Here is a 19127-nt window from a genome sequence, read left to right as displayed (position 1 = left end):
CTGAATACTTGCCGAATGCACTGTATATTAAATATAGGATAAGGCATAAAGAATGCCAAGAAAAACACATTGTGGTGTCAGTTACACATTTCATAATGTACTGGGACCACACCCTCAAACAAGGTTTTAAACCTAAAGGATCTACGTTTGCTACTTGTGTTTTACAAAAAAAGTGCCATTACAGTGGGACTGAAAATATGCAATATTTTGTACATAAGCACCTTATTTTATTCTACACCTTTTCTGGTAAGCATTGCAAACCAAAGAAATAGTAGATTTAACTTAATTGCACATTTATGGAAAGGTTATATGAACACAAATTGCTTTTTCCAAAGACCCCAAACCATTTCTCAAATAGTGGTGATCAACATTTGCTCCTGGATACACACTGCTGCCAACATGGTTGAAGTAACCAACTGGATGTTGACAAGTTTGAACACTGAAACTTGTGTCCATGACACATTAACAGAAATACAATAACCATTCAAATAGACAGAAATAAATACTTTGTATTATAAATATAAGTACGCTAACTGTTCACAACACGATAATTCTACACGTTTGACTTTGTTTGCGTGTCAGTCCTGCTAAACTCAGCAAAAATAAATAAAAAACGCCCCCTTTTCAGACTCCTGTCTTTCAAAGATAATTCGTAAAAATCCCAATAACTTTACAGATCTTCATTGTAAAGTTTAATTGTACTGTTTCCCAAGCTTGTTCAATGAACCATAAACAATTAATGAACATGCACCTGTGGAACGGTCGTTAAGACACTAACAGCTTACAGACGGTAGACAATTAAGGTCACAGTTAAGAAAACTTAGGACACTAAAAAGAGGCCTTTCTACAGACTCTGAAAAACACAAAAAAAATAGATGCCCAGGGTCCCTGCTCATCTGCGTGAACGTGCCTTAGGCATGAGGACTGCAGATGTGGCCAGGGCAATAAACTGCAAAGTCCGTACTACGAGACGCCTAAGACAGCGTACATGGAGACAGGACGGACAGCTGATCGTACTCGCAGTGGCAGACCACGTGTAACACCTGCACAGGATTGGTACATCCGAACATAACACCTGCGGGACAGGTACAGGATGGCAACAACTGCCCGAGTTACACCAGGAATGCACAATCCCTCCATCCGTGCTCAGACTGTCCGCAATAGGCTGAGAGAGGCTGGACTGAGAGCTTGTAAGCCAGTTGTAAGGCAGGTCCTCACCAGACATCACCGGCAGCAATGTCACCTATGGGCCTGTACTCTGGAGCGGGATCGATTTGGAGGTGGAGGGTCCGTCATGGCCCGGGGCGGTGTGTCACAGCATCATCGGACTGAGCTTGTTGTCATTGCAGGCAATCTCAACGCTGTGCCTTACAGGGAAGACATCCTCCTCCCTCATGTGGTACCCTTCCTGCGGGCCCATCCTGACATGACCCTCCAGCATGACAATGCCAGCAGCTCGTTCCGTGTCTGATTTCCTGCAAGACAGGAATGTCAGTGTTCTGCAATGGCCAGCGAAGAGCCCGGATCTCAATCCCATTGAGCACGTCTGGGCCCTGTTGGATCGGAGGGTGAGGGCTAGGGCCATTCCCCCCAGACATGTCTGGGAACTTGCAGGTGCCTTGGTGGAAGAGTGGGGAAACATCTCACAGCAAGAACTGCAAATCTGGTGCAGTCCATGAGGATATGACCTGCAGTACTTAATGCAGCTGGTGGCCACAGCAGATACTGAGTGTTAGTTTTGACCCCCCTTTGTTCAGGGACACATTATTCAATTTCTGTTAACCACATGTCTGTGGAACTTGTTCAATTTATGTTTCAGTTGTTGTATCTTATGTTCATACAAATATTTACAGATGTTATGTTTGCTTAAAATAACCATAGTTGACAGTGAGAGGATGTTTCATTTTTTGCTGAGTTTACCTTTGAAAGTTTGAGAAGTCAAAAGCACGTGTTTCTTATTGTAAAGGGTTTGCAAAATTTCTCAAAAATTGTCAAGGGTGATTATGGACAAGAAAAGCTACAATTCTTATTTGAACAAGACATGGGTGAGAAATGGCACCTGTAAAAATAAAGTAATGCCCAATTCAGACATGGATAATTATCTACAATGCTTTGCACATCAGACATTTTAATGTGGCAAAACCGCAGTGCTGGCAAGACCACTGTCTTTGGCTAATGCATTCCTACCTGTGTTGGAGTCGCACCAATTGAGAATGGAATTACAGATTGAGGAATTCCCTTAAATGCTACATAGGATATTTCTTAAGAGTCAAGGTAACATTCATAGAAAATGATATATCAAAGTACACACAGAAAAATTGAAAATAAGTCAAAAGAACAGGAATAAATAATTAAATATGCCCATTTAGCATACAAATGTCACTCAAAGGGTGTACCCGAATATCACCATCACTAAAACCATTTGATTACCACCAACTTGATTACATGATTTCAGTAAATACCTTTGATATCATCCTCTGGGTAAGACTAGGAGGTCATGCTTATTGAAGCCACATCAGAAATGGTCAAATTGATCACTTTTCTCTAACCTATGGCAAAATATTGAGAACAGCCCTCACTTTTGATAAGCTGGGCAGAGAATTGAACCGACGGAGGCACTGAACACAGTAATAGATAGCGAGAGGAAATTACAATTTCAGAACAGCACTTTTCTCATAAAAATATGAGTCATTGTATAAATCAATCTCAAATGCAGGAACTGGGCTGAAACAGTTCTGTTACGTCGGTTCACTTTGGTTGGGAAATTGACTGTATACCTTGTGAGGACATTGATACAGTCAGTATGGAAGGAGGTCCAATAGTTCTCACTCCTATACCGTTAAACGATTCAATGACAATGTGCACTCCATGCGAAAATAATCCTATAAAGATTTGACAGACACTGTCACCTGTGCCCATCTGGGAAGTTTAACAGTGCCACAATCCCTGCTAGAGATAAGAAATCCTTCGACCACTCCAAAAGTGTATGACCAAAGCACAATCAGAAAAATGAAATGTTTGTGAGGCAGCTTTGAAGAGTTCAACATCAAGAGTAAACGCTGTCTCTACTGGGGCTTTGTGGAACACGCCACTTTACAATTACCGATAGGGGTCCAGTGAATGGGGAGAATAATATAATAAGCATTTGACACAGAGTCCTGACTCAGAGAAAAGAGCCCATGTCCAAGTCCATAAAACTGTTAGTATCCATGCCGAAGGAGGACTCGTAGTCCTGGCCACCACTCTGGTGCATCTTCTGGTGGTGGCGCAGGTTTGACTTGCTGGAGAAGCGCTTTTCGCACAGCAGGCAGGAGAAGGGCTTCTCTTTGGTGTGGATCCTCCGGTGGCAGATGAGCTGGGTGGACACGCGGAAGGCCTTGCCGCACTCCAGGCACTGGTAGCGCTTGGGCTCCGTGTGGATGCGCCGGTGGTTCTTCAGCGCCATCAGGTTGGTGAACTCCTTCTGGCACACAGAGCAGAAGAAGGCGCCGGTCTTGTGACTGTTCTTGTGGTTGAGGAGGGAACCTGCATGGCGGTAGGTGCGGCCGCAGTGCTCACACACGTGGCTCTTCTCCCCTATACAGGGCACCTCGTTGCTCTCCTGCTGGTTGGGCATGCCACCGTGCATGTGGGCAAACGCCGGGACCAGCTTGGGGATGCCTTGGAGCTCCATGGTTTGGTCTAGTCCCGATTCCCAGCTTAGGTCATCCTCCATTTGCATGTTGTGTTGTTGATAATGCCCTTGGGCCCGGTGGTGCAGTTCCTGGTGTTGTTGGTACCTGGCTGGGTTGGGGAAGCTCTGATGGCAGGGGCTGCAGACCAGGGTGCGGTCCTTGGAGTGCACCTCCATGTGGTTCTGCAGGTGCGAGATGAGACAGAAGGTCTTGCCACAGTCTGGACAGCAGTGGCGCTTCATCTGGGAGTGGATCTGGAGGGCGAGGAGGTCAGGGAAAGTCTGGAGGCACAAGGTACAGTGGTGGAGGTTTTCTGAGTGCGTCTTTTTATGGTTGAGCAGGGAGCCAGCATGGTGGTATGAGCGTCCACAGAGGTCACACCTGCAGCAGAGAGATTCATTAAAATCCCTGTTTATGAAAATGATTTAAATTGGGCATAAAGTGGCTTTTTCTTACTGTACCAAAGGTCCACCTTCTAACAAGAAGATAATCTCAGGCGTATCTTTACTAATAGAATTTAACTATGAGGAAATAATTACACAGATTTACCCTAACACTAAACATAGCCATTAACACAAGAACTGCTAAAGTAGTCATTTGGACTGCTCACGAATAGAAAAAGTCTTACTTTGCCATTTTTAAAGTCACCCCTCCCTCAGTTCTTAAAAAGTCATAAATACACTGTCATTGTTACAATCAATAGCACAAACAGAACTGGACTTATAACCAGTTTTAGGAGGGCATGTATTTTTTTTGTTTATGGTTTCCCCCAGTTACGGCTCCTCATCCCGACAGTAGGGCCTGTTCCCCTCCTCCTGACAATTAAAGGTGCCCTGCCCAGTTGATAATCACCCTGATAATTGCCTCAAAACTGAACCTAATCAAATCAAAATCAAAATTTTAATTGGTCACATACACAGGGTTAGCAGAGGTTATTGCGAGTGTAGAGAAATGTTTGTGCTTCTAGATCCGACAGTGCAGCAGTATCTAAACAGGTAATATCTAACAATTCCACAACAAAACCTAATACACACAATCTAGTAAAGGAATGGGATGAGAATATATAAGTATAAAATATATGGATGAGCAGTGACAGGGCTGCATAGGCAAGATGCAATAGATGATATAAAATACATATGAGATGAGTAATGCGAGATATGTAAACATTCTTAAAGTAGCATTATTAAAGTGACTAGTGTTCCATTTATTAAAGTAGCCAAATGATATCAAGTCTGTAGGTAGGCAGCTGCCTTTCTGTGCTGGTGGTGACTGTTTAACAATCTGATGGCCTTGAGATTGAAAAACAGCTTCCATCTCTGTCCCAGCTTTGATGCACCTGTACTGACCTTCAGGGTGGAAGCGGGGTGAACGGGTAGTGGCTCGGGTGGTTATTGTCCTTGATCTTTTTTCCTTTCACACATATACAGTGCCTTCATGAAGTATTCAGCACTTGACTTATTCCACATTGTTGTGTTAAAGCCTGAATTCAAAAATGGATTAAAAAGATTTTTTTCTCCCCCACCCATCTACACACAATACCCCATAATGACAAAGTGGAAATATATATATTGTTTTGTGTGCAAATTTATTGAAAATAAAATATGGCATCCCGAGTGGCGCAGTGGTCTAAGGCTAGCTGTGCCACTAGAGATTCTGGGTTAGAGTCCAGGCCCCGTTCTAGCCGGGAGACCCATGGGGCAGCTCACAATTGGCCCAGCATCGTCCGGGTTAGGGAAAGGCTTCGCCGGCAAGGATGTCCATGTCCCATCACGCACTAGCGACTCCTGTGGCGGGCCGGGCACAGTGCACGCTGACACGGTCACCGGGTGTACTGCGTTTCCTCCGACACATTGGTGCAGCTAGCTTCCGGGTTAAGTGGGCATTGTGTGAAGAAGCAGTGCGGCTTGGTTGGGTTGTGTTTTGGAGGACGCACGGCTCTCGACCTTCGCCTCTCCCGAGTCCGTACGGGAGTAACAGCAATGAGACAAGACTAACTACCAATTGGATACAATGAAATTGGGGGGGGGGGAGTAAAAAAGTTTTTTTTAAATAAAAATTGAAATAAGAAAATAAATATATTTACACATGTATTCACACTTATTTGGAGTCCACTTGTGGCCAATTCAAATGTTTAAACATGATTTAAAAAAAGAAACATCGGTCTATATAAGGTCCCACAGTTGACAATGCATGTCAGAGCAGAAACAGAAGTCCAAGGAACTGTCCGTAGATCTCTGAGATAGTGTACCTCATCACAATTCTATATCTGAAGAAGGATATAAACTTGAAAGTTTCCAAGAGCACAGTGGTCTCCATCATTGGTAAACTGAAAAAAATATGGAACCATCCAGACTCTGCCCAGAGCTGACCGTCCAACCAAACTGAGCAAGAAGGTCATTGGTCAGGGAGGTGACCAAGAACCCAATGACCACTCTGATAGACCTACAGAGTTCCTTGGCTAGGATGGGAGAACCTGCTTGACAATAGTCTCTATAGCACTTCACCAATCTGGGCTTTATGGGAGAGTGGACAGACAGAAGCCACTCCTGAGAAAAAGGCACATGACAGCATGCCTGGAGTTTGTAAAAAGGCATGTGAAAGACTAAGGCAAAAGATTCTGTGGTCTGATGAGACTAAAATGGTGGAGACAGCATCATACTATGGGGATGCTTTTCAGCAGCAGTGACTGGGAGACTGGTCAAGATACAGGGAACAATGAATGGAGCCGAATACAGGCAATTCCTTAATGAGAACCTGCTCCAGAGTGTAAATGACCTTAGACTACGGTGAATATTTATGTTCCAAAAGGATAATAACCCCAAGCATACAGCCAAAGTAATGCTGGAATGGCTTCAGAACAATAATGTGAAAGCCCTTGAGCGGCCCAGCCAAAGCCCAGACTTGAATTGCATTGAAAATCTGTGGAAAGACTTGAAGATTGCTGGTCACCGCCGCTCCGCATCCAACTTAACAGAGCTTGAGAAAATCTGCAAGGAAGAACGGGATAAAATCCCCAAATCCAGATGGGTACGTCTATCAGCTCTGCACAAGTTGACTAAAAACTGTAATCGCCACCAAATGTGCTTCTACAAGGTATTGACCCAGGGGTGTGAATACTTATGCAAATGAGATATCTGTATTTATTTTTCAAATATTTAAAAATAAAATAAAAATGTTCACTTTGTCATTATGGGGTAGTGTGTGTAAATGGGTGAGAGAAAAAATATTTAATCAATTTTGAATACAGGCTGTAACAACAAAAATGTGGAATAAGGGGTATGAATATTTTATGAAGGCACTGTAACAGATGAAATATGATAGGGAGAATGGGTGAGTTGAGCGAGGGGAAGTGAAAGATACATAATAATGTAATCAATTGTGAATGAAGAACAGGGCGGGCCATTCTATTGTATTGATCTATTCTAATCTCAAATTGGTACGTACCCTATATCAGTCCACTGATTCCAAGCACTCGTCAGTCTACTCTGGCCTACAGTGAGAGCAAGGGTCGCATTCCAGAGGGACATCAGAGACTAACGTTCTTTGCTTCATGGAAACATGGCTCACTGGAGAGACGCTATCGGAGGCGGTGCAGCCAGCGGGTTTCTCCACGCATCGCGCCGACAGAAACAAACATCTTTCTGGTAAGAAGAGGTGCGGGGGCGTATGCCTTATGGCTAACGAGACATGGTGTGATGAAAGAAACATACAGGAACTCAAATCCTTCTGTTCACCTGATTTAGAATTCTTCACAATCAAATGTAGACCGCATTATCTACCAAGAGAATTCTCTTCGATTATAATCACAGCCGTATATATCCCCCCCCAAGCAGACACATCGATGGCTCTGAACGAACTTTATTTGACTCTTTGCAAACTGGAATCCATTTATCCGGAGGCTGAATTCATTGTAAGATGGGGATTTTAACAAGGCTAATCTGAAAACAAGACTCCCTAAATTTTATCAGCATATCGATTGCGCAACCAGGGGTGGAAAAACCTTGGATCATTGTTACTCTAACTTCCGCGACGCATATAAGGCCCTGCCCCGCCCTCCTTTCGGAAAAGCTGACCACGACTCCATTTTGTTGATCCCTGCCTACAGACAGAAACTAAAACAAGAGGCTCCCACGCTGAGGTCTGTCCAACGCTGGTCCGACCAAGCTGACTCCAAACTCCAAGACTGCTTCCATCACGTGGACTAGGATATGTTTCGTATTGCGTCAGATAACAATATTGACGAATACGCTGATTTGGTGTGCGAGTTCATTAGAACGTGCGTTGAAGATGTCGTTCCCATAGCAACGATTAAAACATTCCCTAACCAGAAATTGTGGATTGATGGCAGCATTCGCGTGAAACCAGCCCAGTCACGGACCAGGATGTCTTGCTCCCAGGCAGACTAAATAAGTTTTTTGCCTGCTTTGAGGACAATACAGTGCCACTGACACGGCCTGCAACGAAAACATGCGGACTCTCCTTCACTGCAGCCGAGGTGAGTAAGACATTTAAACGTGTTAACCCTCGCAAGGCTGCAGGCCCAGACGGCATCCCCAGCCGCGCCCTCAGAGCATGCGCAGACCACCTGGCCGGTGTGTTTACGGACATATTCAATCAATCCCTATACCAGTCTGCTGTTCCCACATGCTTCAAGAGGGCCACCATTGTTCCTGTTCCCAAGAAAGCTAAGGTAACTGAGCTAAACGACTACCGCCCGTAGCACTCACTTCCGTCATCATGAAGTGCTTTGAGAGACTAGTCAAGGACCATATCACCTCCACCCTACCTGACACCCTAGACCCACTCCAATTTGCTTACCGCCCAAATAGGTCCACAGACGATGCAATCTCAACCACACTGCCCTAACCCATCTGGACAAGAGGAATACCTATGTGAGAATGCTGTTCATCGACTACAGCTCGGCATTCAACACCATAGTACCCTCCAAGCTCGAGACCCTGGGTCTCGACCCCGCCCTGTGCAACTGGGTACTGGACTTCCTGATGGGCCGCCCCCAGGTGGTGAGGGTAGGCAACAACATCTCCACCCCGCTGATCCTCAACACTGGGGCCCCACAAGGGTGCGTTCTGAGCCCTCTCCTGTACTCCCTGTTCACCCACGACTGCGTGGCCACGCACGCCTCCAACTCAATCATCAAGTTTGCGGACGACACAACAGTGGTAGGCTTGATTACCAACAACGACGAGACGGCCTACAGGGAGGAGGTGAGGGCCCTCGGAGTGTGGTGTCAGGAAAATAACCTCACACTCAACGTCAACAAAACTAAGGAGATGATTGTGGACTTCAGGAAACAGCAGAGGGAACACCCCCCGATCCACATCGATGGAACAGTAGTGGAGAGGGTAGCAAGTTAAGTTCCTCGGCATACACATCACAGACAAACTGAATTGGTCCACTCACACAGACAGCATCGTGAAGAAGGCGCAGCAGCGCCTTTTCAACCTCAGGAGGCTGAAGAAATTCGGCTTGTCACCAAAAGCACTCACAAACTTCTACAGATGCACAATCGAGAGCATCCTGGCGGGCTGTATCACCGCCTGGTACGGCAACTGCTCCGCCCACAACCGTAAGGCTCTCCAGAGGGTAGTGAGGTCTGCACAATGCATCACCGGGGGCAAACTACCTGCCCTCCAGGACATCTACTCCACCCGATGTTACAGGAAGGCCATAAAGATCATCAAGGACATCAACCACCCAAGCCACTGCCTGTTCACCCCGCTATCATCCAGAAGGCGAGGTCAGTACAGGTGCATCAAAGCTGGGACCGAGAGACTGAAAAACAGCTTCTATCTCAAGGCCATCAGACTGTTAAAAAGCCACCACTAACATTTGAGTGGCTGCTGCCAACACACTGACAATGACTCAACTCCAGCCACTTTAATAATGGGAATTGATGGGAAATGATGTAAATATATCACTAGCCACTTTAAACAATGCTACCTTATATAATGTTACTTACCCTACATTATTCATCTCATATGCATACGTAGATACTGTACTCTATATCATCGACTGCATCCTTATGTAATACATGTATCACTAGCCACTTTAACTATGCCACTTTGTTTACATACTCATCTCATATGTATATACTGTACTCGATACCATCTACTGTATCTTGCCTATGCTGCTCTGTACCACCACTCATTCATATATCCTTATGTACATATTCTTTATCCCCTTACACTGTGTATAAGACAGTAGTTTTGGAATTGTTAGTTAGATTACTTGTTGGTTATTACTGCATGGTCGGAACTAGAAGCACAAGCATTTCGCTACACTCGCATTAACATCTGCTAACCATGTGTATGTGACAAATAAAATTTGATTTGATTTGAGAGCGTGCGTAATTTACAATGGCAAGAAGACCAAGACAAATGGATGCACATGCTGAGTTAGCGTTGCTACATAATCAGATGGTGGCTGAGAAATGAATCATGACATCTCTGATGATTATTCTTCTGATTCTGAGCCTCAGCCTGAACCTACACACCGGGGGCCTAAGCGCCAGAACGGTGCCCACTCAGCGGGTGCCCGCCCTACCACCAAACGAAACAGTGAGACGGGAAGGGATGGCTCCGCTTGGATATAACAAGCCAGTGACAATGCTGCGGGCAGATTATCAGCACAAAATGTCACCGAGAAAGCAGGCCCTACATATCAAACAAAAAACAGCAGCAACGCACTCACTAGCTTTAGTTTATGTGACATGGACATGCTCCAACTGATACAACTATGTAAGCAGCTAGCTGACAACTTACTATTTGTTACTGCTGTCATAGACACATTGATTATAATGCCACTATTTATTTTGTGTTGATTTTCACTATTTATGAAGCACACTTGGGGGCTTATGATGTTCAGACTTCTGATGTTTTCATCATATGACCGTGCGTCTTGGTGGTCGGGATATTTATTCATTTTGTTATGAAAATAAGCCGTTACCGCATTACAACACATCTACTTTCTGTTTCATAGTTGTAACAAAGGGCTCTCCACAGATAACATTCATTGAACAATTGAATTTGTGTTTTTACATATAGCCTACAGTAACAAACAAATGAAAATGCTATTCTGTTATTTAAAATATATGTTACCTAAGACCTTCATAAACACAACCAAATTATTATTTATGCGATAGTATGACATTTATTAATAACATTGCAATCAGAATGACTGCTCATTAGCCCGGGGGGCAGAGGTTCTAGTGTTAAAGCCATGAAAACAGAAGGCTAAAAAAACGTGATAATTCTAAGAAGATCTATGAATAAGAATCATGCCTTACATAATGAGCTGATTGTGAAACAAGTAACTCACGTGAAGCACTTGTCTCCACTCTCTCTGTGATAGCCGTCACAAGCTCTAGCCGAGTCATCCTGACCCCCCCGGCAGCGGTGCCTCTTCAGCCCAGACTTGCCCTGGAAGGTCTTGCCACATTCTGGGCAGCTGAAGTGGTTGGCCACCCTGGTGTGGACCTTCTGGTGGTTATGAAGGATACTGGCCAACCGAAACACCTTCCCGCAGGTCAGGCAGAAATGCTTCTTCTTCTGTGTGTGGATTCGTGTGTGGTTGCGTAACGCCATGGGGTTAGAAAAGGGCTTGGAGCAGAAAGTGCAGCTGAAGTGGCCAGACTTATGAGTGTTTTTATGATTCAGGAGACTGCCTGCGTGGCGGTAGCTGCGATTGCAGATGATGCAGGTGAATGGTCGCTCCTCCCTTTTCAAGGACATACTCGTTTGTCCATCACTGCCCTCTGATGAGTTTGCCAGTGACCCACAGGTATGGGCTGTCCGTTGGTCAGCAGATATAAATGTCTGTCTGCACTGCTTACATTTAACGTTTCTTGCTCGTCTGCGACCTCTTCCCCTGACCCCTCCTGGCATATCCTTTCTGAGATGTGCGCAAATATGGCTAGACAACTGCTTCTTTCCCCTAAAGGCCTTACCACACTCTTGACAATTGTGCTTTTTAACTGAGAAGTGGATGCGCAGGTGGTTCTTCATAGCCAGCTGGTTGGAGTAGGTGTTGTTACAAACAGAGCAGTAGTATTCACCGGTCTTGTGAGAGTTCTTGTGATTGACCAGACTTCCTGCGTGTCGATACGTTCGCCCACATTGGTCACAGGGGTAGGGGCGAGGGTCGCCTGCTTCCACTGATTTGACTCGAGTCTGAGCCCCCTCCTCCACACTGGGATTCTTTCTGTTGGGGGTTGGCCTACCACCACCCTTTTTGTGGGTGGTGGTGGCTTGATTGACAGGTGCATTAAGCAAGCGCATTCCTCCCTCTGAACTCGTGCCATTCATCTGCATGACGGCCTGAATCTGGTTGTTGAGCTCCTGTATTTTGGCACGGTTCTCCTTGTGAAATCTTAGGTGGTTCAATAGTTGCTTCTGTATCTTGAATGCCTTCCCACATTCATTGCAAGTATGTCTAAAAGAGGGGACAAATAGAGAGGTTAATCCCATGTTTACAAAGCACAGAACAGTCGTGCATGAATGAAGTAAAGACAAAACACATTACTGCAATGTAGACAGGTCTCTAAAGTGCCCCTAGATATTTTGCTTTGGGACCTGGGAGCACCAGATAATAATTGTTGTAATGATAAGCTTCACTGTACAGTTGTATCCGAGTGCCCTAGAGAGAGAAAAAATGAGCGCAGATTCGTTCAATCCAACGTCTACATATAATGAATATTAAAGAATGCATCAGTGATTTGTATTTCTTGCAATCTTCTGAAGACGCATCATAGGAATGCCTGGGACTACCACTTTGTGTAGCCGGTTAGCAATACCGAGGCTTTCCCCAATTAAACCTTCCAAATTAAATGTTACCTGCAAAGTAGGCTTACCTGGCAGAATATATCATGCTGATTTGTATCAAATAGGGTGGTGTCTTGTTTTGCAAACTCTGCTATTAGGCCGTAGGCTGTCATTGTAAATAAGAATTTGTTCTTAACTGACTTACCTAGTTAAATAAAAAATAAATATTGTGCATTCAGTACAACCACCACCAGCCAGACACCAGTCACTTGAGGTGAGTAATAAAAATTAAACAAAAGTAGTCTCCTGGTGTGGTTTAAGCATTGTTATGGACTTGGATGTTCTGTTGTTTTTCTATTATTTTATTTACATTTTAAAGTGTGATTGAGTGAAAACCTGAAAAAAAAATTGTTTTTTTTAATAACTGGAAATCCAAACCCTGGAAAAACAAACCCGAGAAAACTGTGTGTGGCTTTCAATGTTATGGCGATAAACACTATTGGCTGGTAAGAATTTTTCCATCTACCTGCCAAAGTGGCTGGTGGACCAAAAATATTGTTTTTAGGCCCCTCACAGGCATTTGTTTACACCAACAACCTGGTTACTTTACCAGTATATCTAAACATTTGGGGGCACAGAAAGAAAGGAAAAGGGATAGCTTCTTTAGAAGATCGATGATTATAGCAATGAATGAATGCATGATCTATTGCATGTCGCTCTTAAAAGAGACGATGTACAAATTTCAATGGAATGCATCTCAATAGGTAGTGCTTTAACACAATGAAGAAAACTAATATTCCACAAATGACTGCAATTTCAATGACATGTTAGCTTTTTATAATAAACATCTTCAAAAGTAGCTAGAATTAATATGCTATATCTCAGTCAATTAAAAAAAAGATACAATCCGGGAGCACCAGAAGATGCATGTTGTGCTCCGAACTTGTGTTACCAATGAACATTTTCAATTTAGAGTATTGAATGTAGACAAAACCAAATTGTACAAGCAGTATATCCTTGGATTAGTTTACAAGCACTGGGTAACTCTTCATTGAAAAACTTTAGCTGTTAGGGCACGGTAACAGTGCAATAACCTAAACCTTCAAATGTAATATTACAATTAATTGCATCTCCCGCATGTTTAATACACTATAGTTTCTCTGTTTATTTACTTGATATGTCAAATTACATGGATACTTATCAGTAGAATAGAATATTTCTCTGTTATCAATCAGGTTTAGAAATTACCTCTTAACATCAAAGTGGGTCCTCTGATGGTTCTTAAGGGCCAGTAGATTGTAGAAGCGCTTCTGGCAAACCATGCAGCGGAACACTCCAGTTTTGTGGGACTTTTTATGGTTGAGAAGGGAGCCAGCATGTCTGTATGCTCTTCCACACTGATCACACTTGTACTGGCGATCCCCATTGTTTAAATTCTCTTTCAGGTGTCCTAATTCTTTACCGTTGACAGAGCCACCCATTTCATTTTTTTCAACACCGTTTGCAGATTCACTTTTCCCATTTGTTGTACATTGATGGGTCTCAAGATGGTAACTGGTGCAAAATATATCGCAATTTCCATAGATGCTGCTGTCCGCCTCCTCTTTGTGCCTAGTTCCATTACTATTGTCCATATGCATGTGTTTAGCATCATCTGCCTGTGCTTTATTGTGTATGAGCTGATGGGAAAGCATGTCCTGCTTCTTGGCAAAACTCTCTCCGCAAGTACTGCAGATCATCAGACCCCCATCCATCTGATGTCTCTTTCCAGGGTCCTCTTCTTTTTCAGCCTCTAGGGAGGACATGGAGGGGCCGGAGCTTGTAGGAATACCATGGGATTGAGTGTGGCCACGAAGATGACTCCTCAGAGCCCTCATGCTTGTGTAGCAGTTCCTACATGCTGAGCACTGATAGAGCTCTCCGTCATCATCCTTTTCATCCTCCTCTTTGCCATCACCATTTAACTGCTCCCCGTTCAAGCCTTCATGGAAGTCATGTTCACCACAGTACCTTTGTCTAGGGCTGCCATTCAGTCCCTGGAACTCTACATGATCTCCTGGATTTCCCATGGTGCATCGGCCATTAGTGTCCAAGAAGGTTAAGTTACTGTCATAGTCATTTGACATGGCCTCTTGCTGCGGTTGTAGCAGGGGGCATATGTGCAATTTGATTCCTGCGATGTCTGCAAATGTTTCGCCACAGTCTGCACACATGTGACTCTCCATCTGGCGTTCATTGTGAGGTAGGTGCACAGTTCTGTCCTGGGGAAAGGCGGAGTCAAACTGCACATGGCATGATCCTCCAATGCCGTGTTCACTTGTGTTCTCCTGAGCAAGAGTCATCATATTGCTAGCATCTCCCTCCTGAGAGGAAAAGCAGGCCTGCTGGTTCTCCAGTGTTAGGGGCTCAGAAGAGAGCCAGTCTCCTTCAGAGCCGAGGCTAAAGGAGGACGGATGGGCCCTGTGGATGCGGACATGGCTGCGGAGGGCAGCCATGTGTGGGTAAATCTTGCGGCAGATGGAACACTGGTAAATGCCTGTCTGATGAGAACGCTTGTGGTTGATGAGACTCCCGGCATGCCGGTAGCTTTTGCCACAGACCTGGCACTTGAAGCGGCGCTCACCGTTTTCTGTAACTGAGGACTTTTCTGCTTTACTTAGATCGTCAGCAGGAATCTCTGGATCCAAGATTAGGGTCTCTCCCTGAGTATTTAAGGTGGATTTGTTACTGGAGTGGTCAGAGTATATTTGAATATCATTGATCTGCTCCCCTTGATGATCCATCAATGGAGTATTGTTTAGAGGTGGTGAATAAAAGTTTGAGTCAGGAGAAGGAGTGACACTAAGGTCATAAGAGTCATGATGATCCTCAGATAAACCTTGATCGTGCCCAAAGGACATGGAGGAAGAATTATGCTTTTGGATGTGTTCCTGGAACTCATCATCATTAGGAAACATCACTTGACACAGGTGACAGAAATGCACTGGAGCATCCCTGTTCAGGGGTGAAAACTGCTCTGGTGCTCTGCCTGCGTAAGTGACTTCCAAGTAATGGGTGTCTGGCCCACTTTTGGACTTGTTGTGGGTTCTCTGGTGACTATGGAGGGCAGCAAGATTATTTAACTGCTTGAAACAGATAGGGATGTTTGAGTGCACTACCTGGTGAGACTTCTTATGATTGATCAGGCTTCCATGGTGTCTATATGACTTTTCGCACTGACCACATTTGAAAGGTCGATCCCCTGCTTCAAAGCCCAGGTTTTCACAATAATTTGCCGAGTTGGGGATAACCTCTGCGTCCTCTTGGCTAAGGTTATTATCAGACACAATATCCATCCCCGTGTCTTGCTGGTCAGCCACCAAGATCGACAGCTTTTCAAAGTCATCATGATCTTCAATTTCATCCCCATTCTCAATTGGAGAATATTCTGCAGTGGCCCTCCAACCGGCTCTCCTCTTTGATTGCCCAGAGAGATGGACCCTTTGATGGGTGGCCAGCTGAGTAGCTAGCCTAAAGGCCTTCCCACAGTCCATGCAGGAGTACTTCTTCTGTGATGTGTGGATGCGCAGATGGCTCTTCAGGGCCAGAGGGTTTGAGAGCTTCCTAGCACATATTGGACAATGAAAAGAACCCAACTCGTGCGTTTTCTTGTGGTTAGCCAAGCTACCTGCATGCCTGTAGCGTCGGCCACATTCATCGCATCTGAACTTGCGATCTTCTTCTTGCTGGTAGTGACTATCCATGTGTTCCAGAAGGCTTGGCATGTTGGAGGACACTATGCCACAGTGTTTGCAAGGGAAGCCTTTAGTCCTGCCAAGCTCTTGCATAGCCATTACAGGATAGTATTGTAAATATTTGAGCTAGATAATTGTGGGGGGAAATACATCAGATTCCCAGCACCTCCATATCACAAGAGCTTACATTCATTGTACGGTCCAAATAGGAAGACTGCACAAGAATGGGATCAATTTAGTACCACTCCATTGAATATTAAATGTACTTTCTGTGGTAGAATGGATGCAGTTACAACATGAGTGCTGTGGAAAAAAAAATAGAGAACCGATTTGGTTAGTCGTAATCACTTGCAGTCAATGTATTATTTATTTATGGGATAATCGTGGACCATATGCCTACTAAACAATGGGTACAAACCTTAATGCCAAATATGGCTAATAAAAACTTTGCGTATATCTAAATTCGGCATTTAAATTTTTTAAAACTCAGATCAAATATCGGTTTACTCTGTTTAGTCACATAATGCAACATGTTCCATTCATTATAGTGTACAGTGGCAGATATATTTTGCCCGATTCAAACTGAAGGTGGCTAGCTAACGTTATATTGTGTCACAATACCCTAGCGCGACTGCTAGCCGCCTAAATATGTCAATAATGTGGGGGAACAACACCTCGGCCTAAACAACGTAAACATTTTTCTTGTTGAATTCCATTAGCTACATTTCACATGTAACTTAAAAACACGCACCATTCCGGAAAAGTTATCCGTTGGTTTGCAAACAAGCCAATGCTGGATACAATAGCCGCTAGCTAACAAGTAACGGTTAGCATCATCATGCTTATTAACAAGCTAACGCTAGCTAAACAAACATTGCATAAAAAAATAACGTTACCCTGTCTTACCATCTATTTGATTCTTGCGTCCAGCCAAATATGTTCTGGAATGTCTAGTGTATGGTATTTAAATCCAGCACTATGTTTTTACTCACCACAAAGTTATTTATATTCCTAAAAGACCAGTCTTGTTTGATTATTTTTTTCTTCCATCCCATTCCACATACTTCCTGCTCGTTGCTAGGAAACAGGAAATGTGTACCACAAAATATATCCCTCTTCGTGGTTCTGTCATGCGCACATAACTGTGCGTTATCTATAAAACTATTTTCTATTTTCGTGGATTTGCTATGTAAAATTACAAGATGGCCTGCTACATAAAATGCATTTGAAAACACATATACAAGTACTAAAATAATGTCCATCCCCGTTACAGGTTTAGCTCATTCCAAATTAACAATAGTCCACGTTACGTGAAAATGCAAATGTTAGAAACGTTCAGCAAAACAGGAGCGTGCTATTTCATTCTTTCCTCTGTCTATAGTTCTTTCTGGTAAATCCATTAATGCGGTTCTCCGATGTCTTCTCACTAACTGTAAAGCGCACTACAGTCGGTAAAATATGAGCAAATCAATCAAGCGGTATTTTATGTTTGATACCGCAACGCAAGTTCTGCATTGTTGCACGTTCGAGAATAGCCTAGGCTACGGCATGGAAATGAGAAGAAATTGAAGTGAGTCCCAACACCGTGGGAAGTCGAGTCATGGGTAGTAACTGCATACTGTGTGTATGGAAGTGGGTTTATCAACATAAGTAGTTGTATGGAAAGCGAGTCAGCTAATTGGACAGATTTTTTAGTATTGGGCAGATTTGTTGACACTCAAGATCAAGTCGTGTCCCGGATAGTTTGGGACCGATAGGCAATTTTTATTTTCATTATAACATTGGAGGGAATTACGTTCCTAGCATTTGATTAACGTGTTTGCTGGCTTCAAATGCTAGCCAGTTAGCTAATATTTAGAAGAAAACATGTTTAACTAGAGTCACGCTAACCCATTTGCAATCCCTTCAGTGTTGCTTGCTAGCTAGCTAGCCAGAACATACATTACAGCAAATAATACACTCTTATATATAAAAAAAAGGTTATTCGGCTGTCTCCATAAGAGAACACTTTTCGGTTTCTGGTAGAACCCTCTCTGGAAAGGGAGCCCATAATACATGGATCCCAAAAGGGTTCTACCTGGAAGCAAAAATGGTTCTCCTATGGGGACATTTCTTGGAGAGAATGTATAAGGAAGGTTATGATTATGAATGACAATAAACAACGACGGTAGAATTGTCACACAAACAATTAATCCAGGTGTATGGAGATGTATGCTCAATGCAAAATAAAACCCAAGTCATTGCAGCTGTGCCACAAAAATGGGAGGCAATTACTTAAGAGAAAGGAATTGGTTTGTCTGCCACCAATTACAAATAAATGGCTTAAAATCACTAATATAAATCGTAAAATGTAAATCAATTTTTATTTGTCACATACACATGGTTAGCAGATGTTAATGCGAGTGTGTGTGTATATATATATATATATATATGTTCTTTTTTGGTGTGTGTGTATGTACAGTGGGGAGAACAAGTATTTGATACACTGATGATTTTTCAGGTTGTCCTACTTACCAAGCATATAGAGGTCTGTAATTTTTATCATAGGTACACTTCAACTGTGAGAGACGGTATCTAAAACAAAAATCCAGAAAATCACATTGTATGATTTTTAAGTAATTTCATTTGCATTTTATTGCATGACATAAGTATTTGATCACCTACCGACCAGTAAGAATTCTGGTTCTCACAGACCTGTTAGTTTTTCTTTAAGAAGCCCCCCTGTTCTCCACTCATTACCTGTATTAACTGCACCTGTTTGAACTGTTTGAGCAATTATTAGAAAATGGAAGAAGTTCAAGAGGATGGTCAATCACCCTCGGTCTGGGGCTCCATGCAAGATCTCACCATGTGGGGCATCAATGATCATGAGGAAGGTGAGGGATCAGCCCAGAACTACACGGCAGGACCTGGTCAATGACCTGAAGAGAGCTGGGACC

The 19127-nt window shown here is 43.6% G+C and overlaps 1 protein-coding gene across 2 annotated transcripts; it reads right to left on the bottom strand.

The window, feature by feature from the left end:
• Positions 1-1748: 1748 nt before the first annotated feature.
• Positions 1749-17554, bottom strand: LOC112224112 (zinc finger protein 646). Of its 2 annotated transcripts, none has more exons than XM_024387425.2 (4): positions 17095-17554; positions 13703-16491; positions 11013-12125; positions 1749-4055 (listed from the first exon to the last, which is right to left on the bottom strand). In XM_024387425.2, exons 2-4 carry the CDS (start codon positions 16285-16287, stop codon positions 3164-3166), a joined length of 4590 nt encoding a protein of 1529 aa, XP_024243193.1. In that variant the 5' UTR covers positions 16288-16491; positions 17095-17554; the 3' UTR covers positions 1749-3163. The 2 variants fall into 2 exon arrangements, with proteins under 2 accessions (XP_024243193.1, XP_024243192.1); XM_024387424.2 differs by having other exon boundaries at positions 17181-17553.
• Between the last annotated feature and the right edge of the window lie 1573 nt (positions 17555-19127).

This window comes from Oncorhynchus tshawytscha, linkage group LG25 (genome assembly GCF_018296145.1).
Source record: "Oncorhynchus tshawytscha isolate Ot180627B linkage group LG25, Otsh_v2.0, whole genome shotgun sequence".
Taxonomy (NCBI): Eukaryota; Metazoa; Chordata; class Actinopteri; order Salmoniformes; family Salmonidae; genus Oncorhynchus; species Oncorhynchus tshawytscha.
Note: the sequence above shows the minus strand (reverse complement) of the source record. Positions and strands in the feature narration are given on the sequence as shown.